This window comes from Gymnodraco acuticeps, unplaced genomic scaffold (genome assembly GCF_902827175.1).
Source record: "Gymnodraco acuticeps unplaced genomic scaffold, fGymAcu1.1, whole genome shotgun sequence".
NCBI classification, from domain to species: domain Eukaryota; kingdom Metazoa; phylum Chordata; class Actinopteri; order Perciformes; family Bathydraconidae; genus Gymnodraco; species Gymnodraco acuticeps.
Window position 1 is genome coordinate 2,425,622 of NW_022990346.1, and position 21,011 is coordinate 2,446,632.

Below are 21,011 nucleotides of genomic sequence, written 5' to 3' on the forward strand. Positions count from 1 at the left end.
CTAAAACTGCAGAAATGCTTTGTTTTTATTTAGTTTCATGTGTTGTGAAGTTTCCATAGAGCTGTGTTTGTTCACCTCAGTGAAGTGGACGTCCTGCGTAGCGGTGAGGTTGAAGCCCTGCTGGGTGCTCTCGTGCTGCAGCAGACTCTGTGTGAGCCGGTACGCCACTTTCACATCGCTGCCGTAGTACTTCTCCGTGTGTGAGGTGGCGTTGGCCAGCATGGCTGCCGTCTGCTGGACGTGTCCAGAGTCCAAGAGCGAGGCGTTGCGGGAAATCTTTTCAGACTGGGGGAAGAAACAGAAAATATTATATTAGTTGGTGCTTCATTACTAAAAACATACATAGGAAAATGTCTCAATAAAAATATTAAAAACATGATGGCTAGATTTCTAAATGTAAAAGCCCTCGGGCCTGTTTAAATCACAAGGACCATATCCACAACTTTGCAGACAAGGATGTTATTTTTGGAATTGGTACATTTAAAAACTGACAGGGAGAGAATACACACCAGGACTTTGAGCTTGCTGAAGGTGACGGAGGTACAGTTGAAGAGATTGGGAGGCAGCCAGCCCTTGTGCTCATCACAGTGACGGATTGCAGTGCCTGAGAAGAAGGAGAAACAGAGAGAGAGGGGGGGGTTGTCAAATGAGAGGTGAGGACTGCAGCTTGAGGCAAGTATATATTGCCATTATTATATGGTAATTAGAGGAGCTGCCATCATACCGAGCGTTCCCCTGGGACAGTGAACGGCAGCAGGGAGACCGAACTTGGTCCTGGGCCACCAGATACCAGCCTCGATGGCCTGAGGGCAGCTGTCATAGATCACTGAGAGAGATGGAGCAGGAAGGAGAGCAGAGATGATGGTGATGAGGATACAAATGGAAAAGGGTTTAATATACTTGTAGCTATAATAAAGCAGGGATTATGAATGTATAATGACTCTACAATAATCTGAAGCATTCTGACCTTCACAGCCGTTTGGAGAAACCTCGGCGAAGGGGTTGTCGCAGCGGTCACACTGGCGCCCGATGACTCCGGGTTTACACTGACACTGGCCGCTCTCTCGGTCACACACTCTGGAGAACGAGCCCACCGGGTAGCAGTCGCACAGCAGGCAGGTGTCGCTGCTCTCAGGATGGTAGTGGTTGTCCTGGAAACGGGAGAAAGTTGCTGATTTAGAAGGTGAAGCCCACAAATATTATTGTTGAATTATCTGTCAATTGTTTTCTTGATTGATATAAGTTGTTTGGTCTGTAAAATGTCCGAAAAGTATTTGGATCATTGTTTCTTTAGCCCAATATGACGTCTTCAAATGTGTGCTTTGACCACATTTTAAATATAATCAATTAAAAGAATAATAATTGAACATATTTTTTCTTTAAATCTCCAATAAATGAATTGATAATTAAAACATTTAGGAATGAATTAATAACATTTATATACACATTTAAACGTATTAAAGTTGACCTATTTATCTTTGCAGATTACCTCTTTATTATTTGTATTAATAATAATAACATTAATAAGAATAAAGAAAATATATCTAATTAAACTCAATAAAGTTTGAATAAAAAAACAAATGATCTATCTCTAAACCCCCACACCTTTTTTCATGTTTATTTGTTGCAGCTCTCTTTCAAATAGACAGAAAACTTAATTTTCTTAAACACACTGCTGTTTATTGATTTCCTGTATACTTGCTTCACACACAGAGTACTGTAATTAATGTGTGGTATCTATGTAATTGAGAAACAGTTGAATACGTTTATTAGACTAGTCTGTCTGTTTCAGAGCGATGACGCAGAGCTGCAGGTCGGCACACGCTCACCTTGCAGCGGCACTCTCCGCTCGTCTTGTTGCAGTCAGAGTCGAAGCCTTTGTCAGTCGGACAGTTACAGGGGCCGCACGTCTTGTGACCCCACCAGCCTCGGGGACACGGCAAGTCGGTCCTGGAGGCATAACGTTGATTCATTTTAGAGTAATAAAAGACACAAAACAAGAAGAACCACAACTGACACAACATGACAAGCACAGACTTAGATTGTGGTTTTGTATCACACTTTTCCTAACTACTCAGTTCACTGCAATTAACAAACAGGCATCTGGGTAAATCCAACTATTGTCCTTATTTGAAAACTCTATGTGTGTGCACATGTTAACATAGTCAGTGTACAGCTGGAATATAATTTTCACAATTATGAATTAAATGATAAAATATTTAGTATTTCTCTGTCAGTTATTAAACTCACACAGATGGTTAACATAGGATTTGTATCCTACAATCCTATATCCTTGATATTGACTATTCTTTTTTTCAATTAGTTACCAAGACATGAAATGACCTTTATGAAGACTGTGGCCGTTTCTCAATCGCAAGTAAAACTGCTGCAGAGCAACTATTTCAAGTATATTACGAGTGGTGCCGAAGGACTGTTTAAATGCATGTTAAATGCCCAGCATTCTGCGCCACTCTATGACGTAGTATACTTGAAATAGTTGCTCTGCAGCATGTGTACTCGTGATTGAGAAACGGCCAGAGTACTTTGGCTATATCACTCAGCCCTAACAGACACACATTTGAAAGTAAATCGGGAAAACTGTACTTTTTCTCGCAGTAATGGCCGAAGTAGTGGCTGGGACAGTCACACGTGTAACCACGAGGGGAGCTGGGCTTCCTGCTGCAGGTTGACTCGTGCTCACACGGGTTTAACGAGCACACATCAGTGCAGTTGCTGCCATGGTAGCCTGTAAACAAAGGAGAATGAGCTGTTGTGATGGAACAAAAAAGGTATGGCCAATAAACTGTGGTAAGCAGAGAGAAAGAGAAAGATTTATGTATATGAACTTTGTTACTTTTCTGTGTTGCCATTGAGCTATTACACACATCATTGTGTATAGGCTGAAATAACATTTACAGCAGTATGAACCCCTGCAAACGTTAGGACCATGGTTTTGTGTTTCTGAGCAGTGCGTGGACTGACCGGCGAGGCAGGTGCAGGAGAAGGAGTCCCAGTCGTCGCTGCAGTAGCTGCTGAAGGGGCAGGGGTTGGAGCTGCAGGGGTCGGGCACGCTGCAGCCCGGCTCCACGTTCACCTTCCTCGCCTGAGACAGACTCAGAGCCCCGCCCACACGCAGACCCTGGAGGCAAACAAACAATTAATCACACGAAGGTATCCTTGGAAACACAACACAGTAATGTGTTTGCGAGCAACACTTAGAGGTTCAAAAGAGTAAATGATCCTGTGTTGCAAATTGCAATTTGGTGAAACAGGCAGCGGGATTTGCGGGAAATAAAAGGAGTATTATAAAAACACTTTAAGTCTGTGTGCATTTTGTGTGCTCTGGTATTAATATATATTTAGCTGCACTCCATCATTAAGTCAAGAAGTTAAAACTTCAAACAATCCTGAGTTAGAATGATTTTATATCAAAGGGCAAGTAGAAAAGGGTTTAAAACAGAAGGAAAAGTTATTTAAACCAGTGGATTTAAATGTACAGGTTTCAACAGATTATTAATGACTGTTTTTTTACACCTAGTCTTTGAATACTAGGCATCTAAATATGTTTTTCTTCAATACAATTTGACCAAATCGAGATTCCTTTTGATCTGTAAAACACTACAGCAATACCTTCTAGTTGAGATCCTTAGTGTAATACCTTCAGATATCTGCTAGACATGATCACAAATGCTCATACGAGTAAGGGACTACAGAAGGGACGGACCTGTATACAGCCACGGAAACCATGCTGAATTTTCCCATCAGGCCTTGCCACACCACCAACGCTCACAGTCTTCAGCTTGGAGTCTCGCAGCTTCCCATCCACCTCCATACTGGCCTGAAGAGGAGCATGATAAAGATTTAATGTCTGCAAAACTACAAGATGTGATTCATGGTGATTGACAGCAACAAGGACACATCCACTCACCAGGTAGAGCCCCTGATCTACAGACAGCACAGCCTTATGGTGGCTGGACGCCCCCCCCACACTGCTGATATCCAGCTGCAGATGATGCCAGTCCCCATCGTTTACCAGCACCTCCTCCACCCGGGACAGAGTGGAGTCTTCCCCTCTGTGCAGACCCATCAACACGCTCCCCCCGCGCAGCTACAAAGGCAGGGAGAGAGCCGGGGAAAAAGGAAGGAAACAGCAGGAGGGAGATTGAATCGATGTTCAACAACAGAGGAGAAAAGAGACTGGCAAGGTCAGCACAGTATCACATGATGAAGAGAACCAGAGAATTCTGACTGTCTTTTTATTCACGCAGTCAAGTTCAAACCTCAAAACTCTAAACATCACAGGTGTGCAGAGCTGGAAATAGATTATCGGAGAGTTATGCAACATCAGAGAGGCGTCAGTCTAGAGGAGCTGAAACAGTAACTATACAGAGATGCTACAATGAGCATGTGATCATTCGGGTTTCTGTCTCAACATCGTCTGATTCAGTCAGTGACTCAACCGGCCAACAGGTGGAGCCTCAACCCTAAAATGTTTCATCTTTTTGAAACTACAGGTGTTGACTGATTTCATGCCAGACCTCACAACCACCAAGAACATTCATATTTTTCACTATTTCAATTTCATTCAGGTGATTTATCTCTTGTGATCAGATTAAGAGACATTCAAAAATAAATAACCTAGAAGTCTTTCAACATTTTGCTTTTTTTGTCTAATTAACATTTTGCCCAAAGCTAAAAATGAATGCGTTGCAACATTTCAGTGTCAGTAGAACTGTCTGCAGATGGATGATGGATGAAGGAAAGGAGTGTAAGTGTGTCACTGCTACATGTTGCTCTCACCTGCAGAGTGAGGTTGTGCTGCTGGCCGGCGGAGATGTGCAGCAGTGTGGCGGTGGCCTGACGCGTTCGAAACATCAGCTCCACGTGCCAGGGGACCGAGGCGGCCGCCATGTTGTTCCACTGCAACAGACTGTTACCCAGGAAACGCTGCGGGCTGGCCATCACTGGAGTAAAAAGGTGTTGAAAAACCGGATTAATTGTTAGGAGAGAGTTAGAAGTAGGAAAAAGTGATGAGGATAAATAGAGAGTTTCACAGTGAGGCAATGCGGTCAATCAGCAAGTCCAGTCTGTTCTCTGATCACGTACAAGTAATCACAGCAAAAAAATGCATGAGACATAGTCTGCCAGCTTTTATATGCCGTCTGCAATCAAATCAAGCGTTCCAAAAACCCAGTGAGCATTTGCCTCGAGAAAATAAGTTTAAAAATGACCATTGTCCCCAATTCCCCCAAAATGGCTTTGTTCACGGTCTTTTCAAAGCAGGATTGGCAGTAGTGACTCTTTTTTTCCCTATACTTTGTTTTAAATATTTCATTTTGGATTCATTTGGAAGCCTAACTAAGAATCCACATCCAACACCACACCACAGCCACTATTGAAAATCCCAGTGAATTATGGTCTAAATGTGAACTTTTAATCAAGGTCTTCAAATAGTCAGTAAGAAAATATCAATTTGTCTTTAACAACCTTTTAACTTAGAAAAATAATGTATTAAAATATGATTCAAGTCGCCTTTCGTTCAATTTCTTTCCTTCATGTTGTTAAATGTGATCTTTGAGGAGGATTTATGATCTCATAACTTTGAAGTCCATTCAGGGTCCAGACCTGCAAACCTCCAGTGCAAATACAGAGAATTTACTTTCAAGTCGTTAACCGTTGAATCAGAAAGTATTTGTGCACTGATAGATTTAGGATTTTTCAATGAGGCCAAGAGAGTAGATGTTATCTTAAGTCTTTTTAACAAGAGAATTGAATTTATTTTGGCAAAAACATATTGGACATAAATTATCCCTCAAAGCTGTATATTTGTATCTTACACGAGTATGAAGGGAATCTTTAATAACTCAAACGAGCACTCTAAATGCTTGAGTGTAGCAGTAAAACATTAATTAAACATCATTTTGAATGCAGTTGTATCGGTGTTCATGCATCAGCAGGAAGTCTTGGTGTGTGAGCACAGCTTTTTGAAACGGGAACACAGCATGACAGGAAAGGACGCTCTGCCCCTGTCATTAGGCTGTCACTGTAGGAAGCGCAGCAAAGCACCTGATCGAAATGATCGATTAGTGACGGCAAATAAACCGGAGGCTGGAGAGAGGAGTGAGATGCAAAGAAAGAAACTGCAGTGCAATTTCAGTCAAAATGTTTCACATTTATGCAAAAGCTTTGAAATGAATCCACTTACACTGCCTGATTAATCGTACTGTGAAGGTTATGCTGATTTTAACCACACCTGTAACCGTAGCTACATGTGGCCAGCAGAAGCCAGTAGATCAATAGTTATAGTACATTTTACGCACACACACTATCTAAGAGCTTCAACCAACTTCTAATTTTCAAGCCTAAAGTCAGTGAATAATAACAATTTCGCCAAACTGAGTAAAATACCACTTGCTGGTTACCAACGGTCCAGAAAACCAAAAACATATAGTTTACTATCAAGAAAGACAAAAGAAAAGCAGTACATCTTCAAGCTGGATCTATGATTTTTCTCCTACCCACATAAACTTCATTTGAAAAACACTGTTTATGAAAATAATACATTCAAGGTATCAAAGCTCATTAAACATAAACAACTGCATTATGTTCCACTTCTACAATCCCATGCTCCATTTTCCTCAGATGTATGCACTCTATGCAACAAACCTGACCGTATTTGAATATAAACCTCTACTTCCTGTTATATGTAATATACACATGAACATGCGTCACCGAAACAAATCTTTTTTCACCCATTCTACTTCAACCTTCAAGCAAGAGGTGTGTTGTTTTGTCGTTTACTTGACTTATTCCTCTTCCTCTGTCTCGGCTCAAATTGCTGTAAACCATAAATCAGCACAGATAACAGCTGCAGAGGATCAGGTGGAACAAAAACAGACACTGGAGAACACCGGGTCGGAAACATAAACGACTGGACTGTCGGTCACTAAAGTCTAAAAACATGTTTTAGTCTTTCACAGTCTTAAAGAGCTCAACATTCTGTAAACCAGGGAAAATTCACACTCAAGCATTTGTGATAATCAATCACAATTTATACGGATCCTTCAGAAATCAGATATTCAAACTGCTGTCCTGTCATCAAGAGGCATGTCATCTCTGAAATCAAGTCATGTGTTTCCTAAAAGTTGAGATTTCTCATTTGACACCAATAACTGCAGTTGCGCTTTCATTTTGAAATGCAAATGTAGCCTTTTGAGCATGAGTAACTGTTTCCACCCTGCTTATTTTTGACCTGATGGATGACAGCTTCCTACTCGATGACAGGTTGAGTCTCGGGTCGGCTCGGCGGCACTTTTCATCTCCACTCACCTCTTTCGCAGTTTTGACCTCCAAACCCAAGCGGGCAGTCACAACTGAAGGAGCCCCACAGGTTCACGCAAGTTCCTCCGTTCTGACACGGGTTGTTGTTGCAGAAGTGTCTTTTGGCAGAGCACCCTAGGAAGGCAGGAAAATACGTTAATTATTTCATCATTATTCATCATTTTCAACCAAGTAACAAAGAGTCAGAGGGTGATAAACTATTCATAGCAGACACAATGATCACTTCCCACTGACTACGTTCCCTGCTGAGCTAATTGTTTTCTTCTTTCTCCTCTCTCTCTTCAACAGCAAAACATTGTTTGACTACAAAACAGGCGCAGCTTTAAGAGATAAAGTAGAGTATTATGTGTGGTGGCAAGCAGAGGGTCAAAACTAACCTGGCAGAGTGCCGTTGTTGGCGATGAAGCTGGCCATGTCTATGTGCTGGTTGTCGATACGCAGGTTCTTCATGCAGCCCACAAACTGACGGTTGCGAACAGGAAAATCCTCCGGGAGTTTAGGGATCCCTCCGAGGAGCAGGGGGCCGGTCAGGTCCAAGGATCTGAGAAGATGAAACAGGTTTACACACCCAGAGTTTGTTACTCTGTCTTTACAACATCAACACTAATAGGGGGAACACAAAGTTCAGTTTTGCAGTGTTATTTTCCCCCTGGAGATAAAAACATGAAGAAGGATAAACATTCAAATAAAGGAGAAAGCAAAGCAGGGAGAGGTGGCACTTCATTTCAAAACAAGTTCACTATCTTTACTAATGAGCCACTTGCAAAGAAAGTAATACATTAAATTACTGAAGAAATAAAGTAAGATCTGAGGGAAAGAGCAAAAGGTTGTTTTTGAATGTTTGTTGCGAACATTTCAATTATTTTAACGTTGTAATGAAATAACTTATAATCCTTTTGAATTCCTGTGGACTCACTTCTTGGATCCTGATTGGCTGCCCTGAGCGGAGCAGGTGTAGTTTCCGATCATGTGACCGAACCGGAGAGCCACGGAGGCGTCACAGTTGTCAACCGTCACCACGACGACCTTTTGGTCCGAGGGGCCCTGTGGAAGGCCCACCTGGTTCATGATCGGCTGTGAAGCAAGAGAAACACTCATGAATATCAAGATTCATTACGAAGCGCCTTCCTTATGTTTGGGCAGGCTTTGATCAAAACAAAGGAAACTCTTTTTTATTTTTTTCTGAGATAATTCATCCCAGAATTATGTCACAGGTTTATTTTAAGAAGTTTCCATCAGTATGCAATGTAACTATAAACAAAGCTTGATTTATATGGACAGAAGAGAAGAGTTATTATCGTCCTATAGTTTCATATTCATTTGAGAATTAGCTGGTTTGTCGTGTAAAGATCATAAAACACTGAAGAAAATGCCTTGCTGCTATTTTTAAGACGCTGAAGTATTTTGGTCACCTAGCATTTATAAATAGGAATCAAATTGTTAAGAAAATATCTCATTGATTTGCTCCATTGAATACAGGGTTAATCCATAAAGCAGTGCAAAAACTTCTGGGGAATATCAACCAGTGGTAGGCTGCTCGAAGCTTTATGAGCCAGATTAAAAACTGGAGCTTTGAAACTAAGAAACAAAAAACAAATAAAGGCCATTTTTGCATCACACTGAGTTCAATCTCCGTTCAGCATTAGCTAGCTGGTGTTCAGTATTTCAATAATTCATATCATAGCAGCTAGAGCCAAAAGGCAAATAGGCGCACACACACACACACACCACACACACCACACACACACACACACACACACACACACACACAACACACACACACACACACACACACACACACACACACACACACACACACACACACACACCACACACACACCACACACCACACACACACACACACACAACACACACACACACACACACACACACACACACACACACACACACACACACTCACACACACACACACACACACACAGAGAGAGAGAGAGAGGGGAGATGAGCCTACTCTCTGCAGGACATCATCCCTGTCGACAAAGGATCTTCTTCATTGTCTAAGAAATCAATGCGGCGAGCAACAAAAGGGGGAGGGGTCTGCGGGGGAAAGAATTATGATCCCGTCAATAAAAGGTTGTGACTCTTTTCAAAACGGCCGGTTTCTCTGAGGTCACGTAGAGCTCATGTTATCCCTAAGTGTAGGTTCAGGCTGGTGTCGCTGAGAGCGGCCTGCAGGCGGACGCTGGGCCGTCAGCTGGTCAGACAGGATTTGGGAGGAATTAGCCCGTCTCATGTGCAGAGATGATAGGAAGAGTTGGCTCAGTGCTAATGCAACAAAAACACACACATGAAGCGTCTGTTTTTCCTGTCTGGCCTTCTACATGAAGTTAAACTAGAATAGTCCTCGCCTCTGTTTGCATGAGCCTCTGGGAATGTAATTTCCTGACATTTGCTGTCTGGTCTTTTAATTTAAAAGCTAATTAAAACAACACCTAAATCCAGATATATACAGTAGATTTCATTGGCTGGAGAAACATCTATAGCAGCTCTATCCAGCTGTTCCTCAGTTCAGCCTGCAATTACATTTCACTCATGTGAATTTATCTTTAGTTTTGATTAAATCTCCACGAGTCTCTCATAATGTGACTCTAACTGAGAGGCTGCAGTCTCCTCCATCCTGCACTCACTTAGTGTCTTGTGATCACAGTGTGAAGAGTGTTAGTGATGAGAGAGCAATAATAGCACTACACCATCTGTTATAACAACATTCCACCTCACTCACTGTATGTATTTATTCTAAAATATGTGTGATGTGGAATAGAGGGAAGAATACAACTTTATCGCCCACCAGGGACAACAAACATGAAATGTATTTAACGAATACTGTAATCAAAAAGTAAAACAAGCAAACTAGTGAAAAAGACAGGGAGCCCGCAGCCATGCTAAATGCGCTGTATGAGGACCGTTCATCATCTTAGCTTAGCATATTAACATTTGGCAATAGGCACTAAATACAAGTACATCTGAGGCCAATGGGCTTTAGTTTAGCAACTAAACTTAAAGGATTAACACATTTCTTCTGAGGGCAACATGAATGCATGTTCAAAAATGCATGGTAATCCATCCAAAAGTTGTGTAGACATTTCACACAAAAACTAAATGTCAAGTTTTTGTGGTGGCATTAATATAAAACTCAGAGATCACAAAAGTAAAGTTGATTCCACATTTGAGATTAATGACTGTCAATTTGTGCCATTATATCAAATAACCTTGAGACATTTAACTGGATAAGTGAGAACTGGTCAAAAGGTCACGAGTCAGTAGGATCCATTCTTCGGAGATCATAAATGCCGGGACAAAATTATATATATTTTGAGATGTATAAATAAAAGGTCTAAATGTTTATGCAAAACAAAAAAATATGGGTTGTGGCTGAATATAAGTTACTTAAACACCTCCCAGAGTTCAGACTAAGGCTAATACCTACGGACATGTTTATAGTTTTATCAATATCTTTATTTTGTGGCCATGAAAAGGCTAGCAATCCTCTGAACCCTGAAGCCAAGTAGATTAATAAAACTCCAGACTTTTGTAAATAATTTCAAAGACTTACTTGAAAGCTGTTGCGTCACCTAAGAAGATTAACATTTTCAGAGACGCTTAATTGGCGGCCCAGTCTGTACAGAGATATATTAGAAACATTTATCAAGTTTTCTTTCACGTACAACAGGCCCTGTTGTGAAGCGAGGTTCCCACAGGAAGTCCCAGCGCTTATATTCTTGACTGTGAGACTTGTTGTTCAACACTGAAATGTTAAGTAGACGGAGACAGAAGCTGAAGGTGGCTTTGACTTTTCAGTTGATGCTCCTTGACGCCAATTTGTTACAAATTTGTTGATGATGAAACAAGCAAACATGCGGTGTGAATTGCCAAAGGTGAAATCATCCGACATGCTCTTTTCCACGGTTTTCCCTTTGCTGTGAAAGCTGTGAGGCAGCCAGCGCTCCAGAGTGGGCGCTCCTTTCTCTGACCTCTGCTGTCATCAGTCACGGCTGTTGACTCTCCAATAATGACCGTCTGTCAGGACGTCTCTCCGCCACACAAAACCCCGGCCTGTCAGCGCTGATTGGAGCGCACATATTTGCTCAACACCACATTAAACACTGCTCTCGCTCGCCACTACAGGGTCTTATGGGAATATGAGTTCCCTGTCACAGAGGATGGCAGGGGTTATGCTGGAAGATCATGGCAGCAAGCAACACAAATATGGGATCTAAGATTGACTAGAAAAACCATAGCAACAAGAGGGGTCGGCCCTGAAGCGCAGCGTCTCCGCTCAAAGCCCGAGTCAATACTTCTCTGGGCTTTTCTTTACCCTCCTTTCGCTCCTCTGCTGCTCCTCGCTAGAGAACAGAGCGAGAGGGGCACCTTCCCCGGGGCCGCATCATTCACTGCCCAATACAAAGGCAGCGGTCATTGCCATTCTCCACAGCCCCCCACCATCCTGAAAGCCACATTTCAATCTAAAATGCCCCCTCCCTGCCTCACCCTGCCCCACCACCTGCGGACAGGGACGGGTCAGAGTGGGCCGCTGTGGGAGGAGCCATGTTTCTACCTCAGCGGCCCACAGGATGTGCAGCGAGGGGGATTAGTTCAGACCACAGACTCTTCTGGAATATTAAGTGCTAAAATATGCTATGTATTCAATAATGAATGGGAAATTGTCCATTGGTTAAACTTTACTATACAGATAAACGTATATGATATAATATAATATATAACATATTGTAGAATGTAATGCATCATTCTTGATCTATTGAAAGTTATATCATGAATTATTGTTGAAATGTTTCTGTGAGTTTGTAAGATAAGTTATGCTTTTAATAAATCATAAATAATAAAAGTTAACTTCATGCATTCATTTATATGCCACCAAAGCCCTTATCCAGTAAGATAGAAATATATAATGCTGACCTCAACAAATGTGCTCATGAAATAACAATTTCACTTAATACATTTAACTTGAGTAAGACCGCTAACAAACAAATAGTTAACTTATCAACTAGAAGGGGTAAGCTGATTTTTTTTTATCAAACAAGTAGTCTAGATGAAAACATGTTTCTCTTGTCCTGTACATGCAAATTTGACATTACTAGAATCGAGTCCTCTTCAAACATTCAGCACACTTACAGATGTAAAACTAACAGGTCAGTGAGACAACAAAAGAGCCAGAGACTCATTTCATGTGATAGTTTTGTACAAAGTGATTAATGGGACTATAATGTCTCCTTGGCACAGAAGCAGCTAGTTTTCATCCAAAAGTCGACAAGATTTTCCCCTTCATCACTTCTTCTGGCTAAAATTGACACGGCCGTGTTATCATAGACATTGAATAGAAAATGTGAGCAGCGGGGGTGTTGCCTGGCAACATCTTTATGATGCAAAGTGACTTCCTCAATAGACTAAAATGTGACATCCTGTGTGTCGGTCCTGGCTGGGAAAGTACTGAGAGAGCAGAGACAACAGCTCCATACATTCCTCCACAGATTGAGTTGTTGTGGTGTTCTTACGGAGAATTGGTATTAGTCAAAACATATTTGAGCATGTCTGGAGAAACGATGCCTTCCCACTCTCTTGTTTTCATGTATTCACCCCCCCCCCCTCACATCTTTAGTCTCACCCTCCATCAGTGTCTCACGTTGGCTCTCTTCCAGATCATCAGCAGCGAGTCTTTAGTCTGAGCAGCGCTAAAGAGGTGAACAGCAAATGTACACAACTAACTTCACCCACTAAAGACTGTCCTCTATGGATGTCCTGAAGATAAAGCTTTTTATAGAGACAGCATGTCAGTCTGCAGTGCAATAAATTGACATGTGTGTGTCTACAGATCAGACCTGTGATTCCCCCTGAATATTTACAGGAACTATGTCTGGTATTTTACTGCCTCACCTGATGAGGGGCGTAGCAGTAGACAGACTTAACCAAAGGTATGTCAGCAACTGTGTATTATTTATAATAACGAAATGAGAAAAACACCTCCTAAGAATACAGTGAGGATTCACCACAGTCACTAGTACGACATATTGCTAAATATACTTTATGGCTTTCTTAAAGAGAGTGAGAAGATTTATAACAGACTCGTGTCTAAACGGCAAAGTTCCTTCAGCCTCAGGCCACAGATTCTTGCTTGTACCATTTTTCTTTAAATTATATTTCCGCATGTCATAGTTAACGATGAGACAGTAAATCTGCTCTGAGCATCTCACCATACAATACCCCAAAAGCTAAAAATGACCTGCCCTCATGTCTTAACATTTTTTAAACATTAATTTAAGAAGTTTTAATACCAATAAAGCTTATTTTTAGGATTAATGAATACAATGCCTTTTAAGACTTTTAAGGATCCGTGGGAACCCCGGTACAGTAAAATAATCAATGGGTCTTTCTCAACATTTCAAACACAAGTGTTTGGATAATGCATCGCCAGTTTACAACCTTCACACTAGTTGTTATTTGTCTACATTGAGAAGAAGAGTACGACAGATGCCATACCTTGTTGTAGTAGTGGACCTCCACCACGTGCCACTGGCCGTCGCTGACTCCTCCGAGGATGAACGGGGAAACTGTCGTTTTGGTCTCACCTGTGAAACAATGAAAGAAGTGAATGACTCGGGACAAAGATATTTTGAAACTGACTAAATATGTTTGCAGTCAATCCTGAAGATAACTATAACTGTTCTACCTGCGGAGAAGGTGAGCTGTATCTGCTCATTGATGATTTCCATGGCCAGGAAGTCGTGTTTCTCATTGAAGCGTCCGTTGTACAGTAACAAACCGTTTGGCTCTTTAGTAGCAAACCTGAAAAAAAAGCAGACAACAATTACATTTTATTAAATGTTTTACTACCAAATCTCATAACGTTTCATTTATTTAAACCAAGGAATTAAAGCTTAAGGCTGGTGTTGCGTTTTTTATTTGTCTAATTGAAAGACCAAAACTAAACAATTTATTTATCTTAGTAACAATTGTCTGTTTATTAAAAGTATGTCTTAAATTGGAACGTATTGGATTGAGTGACACAGACAGGTAGAAGTCACATTGTTCATGTTGGTCTTTTCATTATATGTGTTGAAATTAAGAAAAATGTCGTGTAACAAAAGCCTTTAAAAATAATGTACAAATGACAAACACAGACATGTTCTGTAAGACAGCGTTTGTGTCAGCCATGCTCTACGTAACAGAGAAAAGAAAGAGGGCAATGGTTTCCTTTGACCCATTTAAAAACCATCCATACTATTCCCTCTCTTTCACCTTGCTCAGCCTTCACACCGGAGTGCTACAGTAATGCAGTGTGACGTGTAGCTGACTATCCTGAAGATGAGCTCAAGATTTAACAATGCAGTGGCCTGACAAAGATCACTGAACAGATAATGAGGTTAATCATAAACACAAGGCCGAGTCAGAGGAAAACGCAGACACAGTGAAGGAATGTCGAATCTGCGTGCCATGAATAGATACCACATCAACTGACACACTGCCACACAGAGACAGAAAACTAGGGCAATGTCAAAGAAGCAGAATGGGGGAAGCAAAGAAGAAGCGCTTGAGAAGGCAGTTCGGAGTGACGACATCGACAGATTCAAAATATATTTTCTCGAGGAGAACACAGACAGCTGCTGTAAATATAACCTTAGTTTCAGATTTCTGTTTGCATCTTGATGGGGAAACTAGATCGCCCCGGGCCGCCATGATGCATGATCCTTGCACATTAATGCACATTTCAATATATCTGCGCCCACGTGGTTCAAACTCGGGGACCTGATAGCCCACAGTGCCTCACTCTTGATGTGGGATCACAGTATGTGGTGGAGCACATGTTTAAAAATATCACGCTTTACCTGTCAGCTGTAGTCGTAAATCTGATTCTGTGGAAATGGGTCACTGGGATGTGTAAAAGTGTGTTATAACAAGAAAAACATCCGGCACTAACTACCGGCTTTATACATTAAGATCCCACAGGGGACGTAACAATGAATGTCCTGTGCACATCTGCCAACTGAGAGGCATGTGTGGCTTACTGGCATCTGTGTTTACTCGTCATTTACTGTACAAGCAGCTTCATTTACTTCAAAATTAATAGTGACTTATTATTTTAAAAAGATCAATCTCAGACTTACCATGAAACACTGAAAACCCACAAAGATAGTGTTCCTTTCTTCTGTGTTTAAACCCCAGACAAGCTGTTTTTTAAAGAAATATGACATTCATATATCCACATATCTATACATACTCTCAGACAACATGAGCAGCCGCCCACCCCCACTCTTTAAGACTTCAGGGTTTGAGGGTAAACTGTACATTTGTGCAATATTCTTCAGCTGGAGAGGAGCCAGGGGGCACGGCACCACTGACCTGCTTACTGATAAAAGCCATGATCATGACCTCGGAGGAAAGAGGATGGTGAGTCTCCAGCTGATAATAACAGCAGATATAGAGCAGTCAGATGGCGTCTACATATCCAGTAAAGAAAACAGAACGCCAGCTAGAATCAGGGTCTAGTCTATTACTCTTCACAAGGCTGGCAGCCTTTGACGGATCGATTTAAAAGGCTCCTCCGCATTGCCCCCCGGAGCCCTTTGGACTATGAAGGTAATCATCCGGAGCTAAATACTGACTCATCTGGCATCACTGCGTGTCACATTAGGCAGCCATCAGTAAAAATAACAACCAGTCTGCCCTTATGTATAGAACTGTGTCACGCAATGCTAACATGCTGCAATTCACAGGATGTGTGCAGTGGGGAGGAAAGAAATAGCCCCCCTATTGATTTTATAACCTGAATCAAGATACAGAAATCTGCGCTAGATGACATAATTGTTGCAAACAGATAGGAAATGAAGGAGGAGCCTTGTTGGCTTAAAAAGTTTTAAGAATATTTGAGTTCTGGGGATGGCAGTGTCAGTAGGTCAATTCACCAATTTGCTCTGGACTGATATATCTAATCCATTCAATGGATATTAAATTCCATCCATCCATCTTCTCCCGCTTATCCGTGGTCGGGTCGCGGGGGTAGCAGTTCCAGCAGAGAGCCCCAAACTTTCTTTTCCCTGGCGACATCAACCAGCTCTGACTGGGGGATCCCAAGGCGCTCCCAGGCCAGCGAAGAGATATAATCCCTCCACCTGGTCCTAGGTCTACCCCTTGGTCTCTTCCCAGCTGGACGTGCCTGGAACACCTCCCTAGGGAGGCGCCCAGGTGGCATCCTAACTAGGTGCCCGAACCACCTCAACTGGCTCCTTTCGACGCGAAGGAGGAGCGGCTCAACTCCGAGTCCCTCCCTGATGACCGAACTTCTCACCTTATCCCTAAGGGAGACACCAGCCACCCTGCGGAGAAAACCCATCTCGGCCGCTTGTATCCGCGATCTCGTTCTTTCGGTCATGACCCATCCTTCATGACCATAGGTGAGGGTAGGAACGAAAATGGCCCGGAAGACAGAGAGCTTTGCCTTCTGGCTCAGCTCCCTTTTCGTCACAACGGTGCGGTAAAGCGACTGCAGTACCGCTCCCGCTGCTCCGATTCTCCGGCCCATCTCACGCTCCATTGTTCCCTCACTCGAGAACAAGACCCCGAGATACTTGAACTCCTTCACTTGGGGTAAGGACTCATTCCCTACTTGGAGTGGACAGTCCATCGGTTTCCTGCTGAGAACCATGGCCTCAGATTTGGAGGTGCTGATCCTCATCCCAGCCGCTTCACACTCGGTTGCGAACCGATCCAGTGAGTGCTGAAGGTCGCAGACCGATGAAGCCATTAGAACCACATCATCTGCAAAAAGCAGTGGTGCAATCCTTAGTCCACCGAACTGCAGACCCCCTCCCCCATGACTACGCCTCGAAATCCGATCCATGTATATTACAAACAGGATTGGTGACAAAGCGCAGCCCTGGCGGAGGCCAACCCTCACCGGAAATGGGTCCGACTTACTGCCGAGGACCCGGACACAGCTCTCGCTTTGGGAGTACAGAAATTGGATGGCCCTGAGTAGAGACCCCCTCACCCCATACTCCCGCAGCACCTCCCACAGTAACTCCCTGGGAACTCGGTCATACGCCTTCTCCAAGTCTACAAAACACATGTAGACCGGATAAGCGTACTCCCAGGCCCCCTCCAGGATCCTTGCGAGAGTAAAAAGCTGATCCGTCGTTCCACGACCAGGACGGAATCCGCATTGTTCCTCCTCAATCTGAGGTTCGACAATCGGCCTGACCCTCCTTTCGAGTACCTTAGAGTAAACTTTCCCGGGGAGGCTGAGTAGTGTGATGCCTCTGTAATTGGCACACACCCTCTGATCCCCCTTTTTAAAAAGGGGAACCACCACCCCGGTCTGCCACTCCTTCGGTACTGTTTCCGACTTCCACGCAACGTTGATGAGACGTGTCAACCATGACAGTCCCTCAACACCCAGAGCCTTCAGCATTTCCGGGCGGATCTCATCCACCCCCGGGGCTTTGCCACTGTGGAGTTGTTTGACGACCTCAGTGACCTCCCCCCGGGAGATTGGTGTTGATCCCCCGTCATACTCCAGCTCTGCCTCTAACATAGAGGGCGGAGTTGTCGGGTTCAGGAGTTCCTCAAAGTGTTCCTTCCAACGCCCTAACACTCCATCAGTTAAGGTCAAAAACGTCCCATCCTTACTGTACACAGCTTGGATGGTTCCCTGCTTCCCCCTCCTGAGGTGTCGGACAGTTTTCCAGAACAACTTTGGTGCCGCCCGAAAGTCCTTCTCCATGTCTTCTCCGAACTTCTCCCACACCCGCTGCTTTGCCTCGGCCACGGATGAGGCTGCTGCCCTTCGGGCCTGTCGGTACCTTGCAACTGCCTCGGGAGTCCCCCGGGATAACAAATCCCTGAAGGCCTCCTTCTTCAGTCGGACGGCTTCCCTGACCACCGGTGTCCACCAGGAGGTTCGAGGGTTACCGCCCCTTGAGGCACCTAGGACCTTGAGCCCACAGCTCCCCGCCGCGGCTTCGGCAATAGAGGCTTTGAACACCGACCACTCTGGTTCAATGTCCCCAACCTCCACAGGAATGCCCGAAAAGCTCCGCCGGAGGTGTGAGTTGAAGGCCTCCTGAACTTGGGCCTCCTCCAGACGTTCCCAGTTCACCCGAACTACACGTTTGGGCTTACCAGGTCTATCCAGAGGCTTCCCCCGCCACTCGACCCAACTCACCACCAGATGGTGATCAGTTGACAACTCCGCCCCTCTCTTTACCCGAGTGTCCAAAACATACGGCCTCAGGTCCGATGATACGATAACGAAATCGATCATGGACCTTCTGCCTAGGGTGCTCTGGTACCACGTACACTTATGAGCATCCTTATGTTCGAACATGGTGTTTGTTATGGCCAATCCATGACTAGCACAGAAGTCCAGTAACAAACCACCACTCCGGTTCAGATCAGGGGGGCCGTTCCTCCCAATCACGCCCCTCCAAGTGTCTCCATCATTGCCCACATGTGCGTTGAAGACTCCCAGCAAGATTAAAGAGTCCCCTTCAGGAGCCCCATACAGGACTCTTTCCAGGGTCTCCAAGAAGGCCGTATACTCTGAACTGCTGTTGGGTGCATAAGCACACACAACAGTCAGAGTTTTCCCCCCCATAACCCGCAGGCGTAGGGAGGCGACCCTCTCGTCCACTGGGGTAAACTCCAACAACGAAGCACCTAACCGGGGACTTGTGAGTATCCCCACACCCGCCCGGTGCCTCACACCTTGAGCAACTCCGGAGAAGAATAGAGAATATTAAATTCTCTACAGATATTAATGTTCCCTGAAGGATGGGTTTTCCTGACTTGTGTTTCCATCTAGCGTCACCATGAGAGGGACATTTGAGTTTTAATTAAAGGTCAAATATTGTAGGGATTGCCAAGATGATTTGGTACAGTTTTTTTTGGTCAATGCCAAGCTATATTTGGATAGAAACCAATAGGGTTTACTTTGTTTTATTGCCAAATTCTTAAAAAAATCATTTTGATCAGCCTATGATCTACATAATGTTTAGTGTTAATTTTCACATGTTATCATGCTAAGATACATCTCAAATAATTGCTAAATATCAACATGTTTGTATTATCATCATAATCTTGCTGGGCTGCAGTATGGCCTCTTTAAGCTGCTTTTGGTCTAACATGGCTGTACCTCTTGAATGAGTTGGCCCAAGACCTAAACATGAGTTCAGACACAGAGAATATTGGAGATATTTCAACGTTAAATTCTAGGAATGTTATTTGGGCTCATCCCAAAATAGTAAGCACCTTTATTTGTGAAACCTCAGCCTTAATCGAGAGCTCATCAGCACGAAGCTGTTATAGAATGAGACCTACAATTAGCCGTCACTGTGAGAGAACAAGATTCACATCCTGAGCCGTTCATCATAACAGAAGCTCTTTCAGCGAGAACCCGATCAGTGCGGGCTCAGGTGACAGAGATACTTATTGACCTCTCCTACCTCAGGCTCGGCACTTTTTACACAGATTCTGTGACCTTCCAGTGAAATGTAGACCACTTTCAAAACTGGTTTGAGCAGTTCTCCATCAAATAACACTGTCATTTGAACCTTGCTTAAAGAAGGGCCGAAACCATAAAGCTCACAAGGGGGATATTATTTCCACCAGCAGCCATTGTGAGTGCCAACCCCCGCCAAGCATGTCTAAGGTGACGAGGAACACAATGAGAAGAGCTAAACGGCAGGACACATTCCCTGTGATGCCATCCCAGAGGTGATACGTGTTGTGCCTTGTTGTGACAGAAATCAAACAGAAAGGACGGCTTATATCTTTGATTACATTTCATAATTACAATTCATGCCGGGAGGAGGTCCCGCTGATTATGCATGTGCTCAGTTTTCACAGCTCATCTGCTCGTCTTAGCACCTCCCCCTCTACAAACCCCCATCAAATGTTCAACCAACAAAAGCTTCAATTTCAACCAACAAAAGCTTTAATTTCCTCAACTGCTTCACCTGCATCCGAATAACTCATTCGGAAAGTTGCTCATCTTTGGGAAAATACATTCACAATCATATAGGTATGTAAATCGACACTGCCATTAGGTGGAAAGAAATGACTGAAACCGCGTTAAAAGTAAAACTATCTACTTTTAAAACTAACCTAATACATTTTACATGAAGAATTTGCAGGTTTTTCTTTTTGTGCAGTGTAGGAAAAACAACAAACCTTGGGCTTAGATCTTTGCAGTTTTTACTAAATGCTAATTGTGCCATGAGATATCACCTCCAGCTCTCAGAGAAAGTGCCAGCGTTAGCAAAGACATCTCTTCGTCATTAATCCCTTCAGGGAAAAGTCCCGAACATAGTCTAAAAGGAGATCATTTTTTCAGTCTGATATTGTTTTCCTTTTCTAAAATATCTTGAGACAGGCAAATGAGGCAAAGTTTTCCTATCCTGTAGATGTAGGTCGTCGTATGTTGTTGTACAACTTGTTACCACCTCTGAGACAAATCTGTGAAAGGACACAAAAACAAACCCAAATCTGACTTTAAAACTGTGAAATACTGTAAATACATAGTGCTACAATGGGGCAGCTTAAACTTCTATAGTGATTGTCTTAAGTCTTTTGTTTTTTAAATATGATCCCTTCCTGAATGTAACCTGTATTTCAAAGGCACTTCCAAACACATCTCTGGT

The 21,011-nt window shown here is 43.2% G+C and overlaps 1 protein-coding gene across 3 annotated transcripts in view; it reads right to left on the reverse strand.

Moving 5' to 3' along the window:
* celsr2 (cadherin, EGF LAG seven-pass G-type receptor 2) overlaps positions 1–21,011 on the reverse strand; it is a 76,995-nt gene that overhangs the window by 14,437 nt on the left and 41,547 nt on the right. For all 3 annotated transcript variants that reach the window (XM_034223788.1, XM_034223790.1, XM_034223789.1), the window contains exons 4-18: positions 14,045–14,160; positions 13,855–13,943; positions 8,258–8,415; positions 7,719–7,882; positions 7,330–7,455; positions 4,801–4,964; positions 3,929–4,108; positions 3,725–3,838; positions 2,983–3,139; positions 2,605–2,746; positions 1,830–1,950; positions 968–1,151; positions 725–826; positions 510–604; positions 76–285 (exon numbers count right to left, since the gene is read on the reverse strand). In XM_034223788.1, coding sequence (XP_034079679.1) covers positions 76–285; positions 510–604; positions 725–826; positions 968–1,151; positions 1,830–1,950; positions 2,605–2,746; positions 2,983–3,139; positions 3,725–3,838; positions 3,929–4,108; positions 4,801–4,964; positions 7,330–7,455; positions 7,719–7,882; positions 8,258–8,415; positions 13,855–13,943; positions 14,045–14,160 — 2,122 coding nt within the window. The remainder of the gene's footprint in view (positions 1–75; positions 286–509; positions 605–724; positions 827–967; positions 1,152–1,829; positions 1,951–2,604; positions 2,747–2,982; positions 3,140–3,724; positions 3,839–3,928; positions 4,109–4,800; positions 4,965–7,329; positions 7,456–7,718; positions 7,883–8,257; positions 8,416–13,854; positions 13,944–14,044; positions 14,161–21,011) is intronic.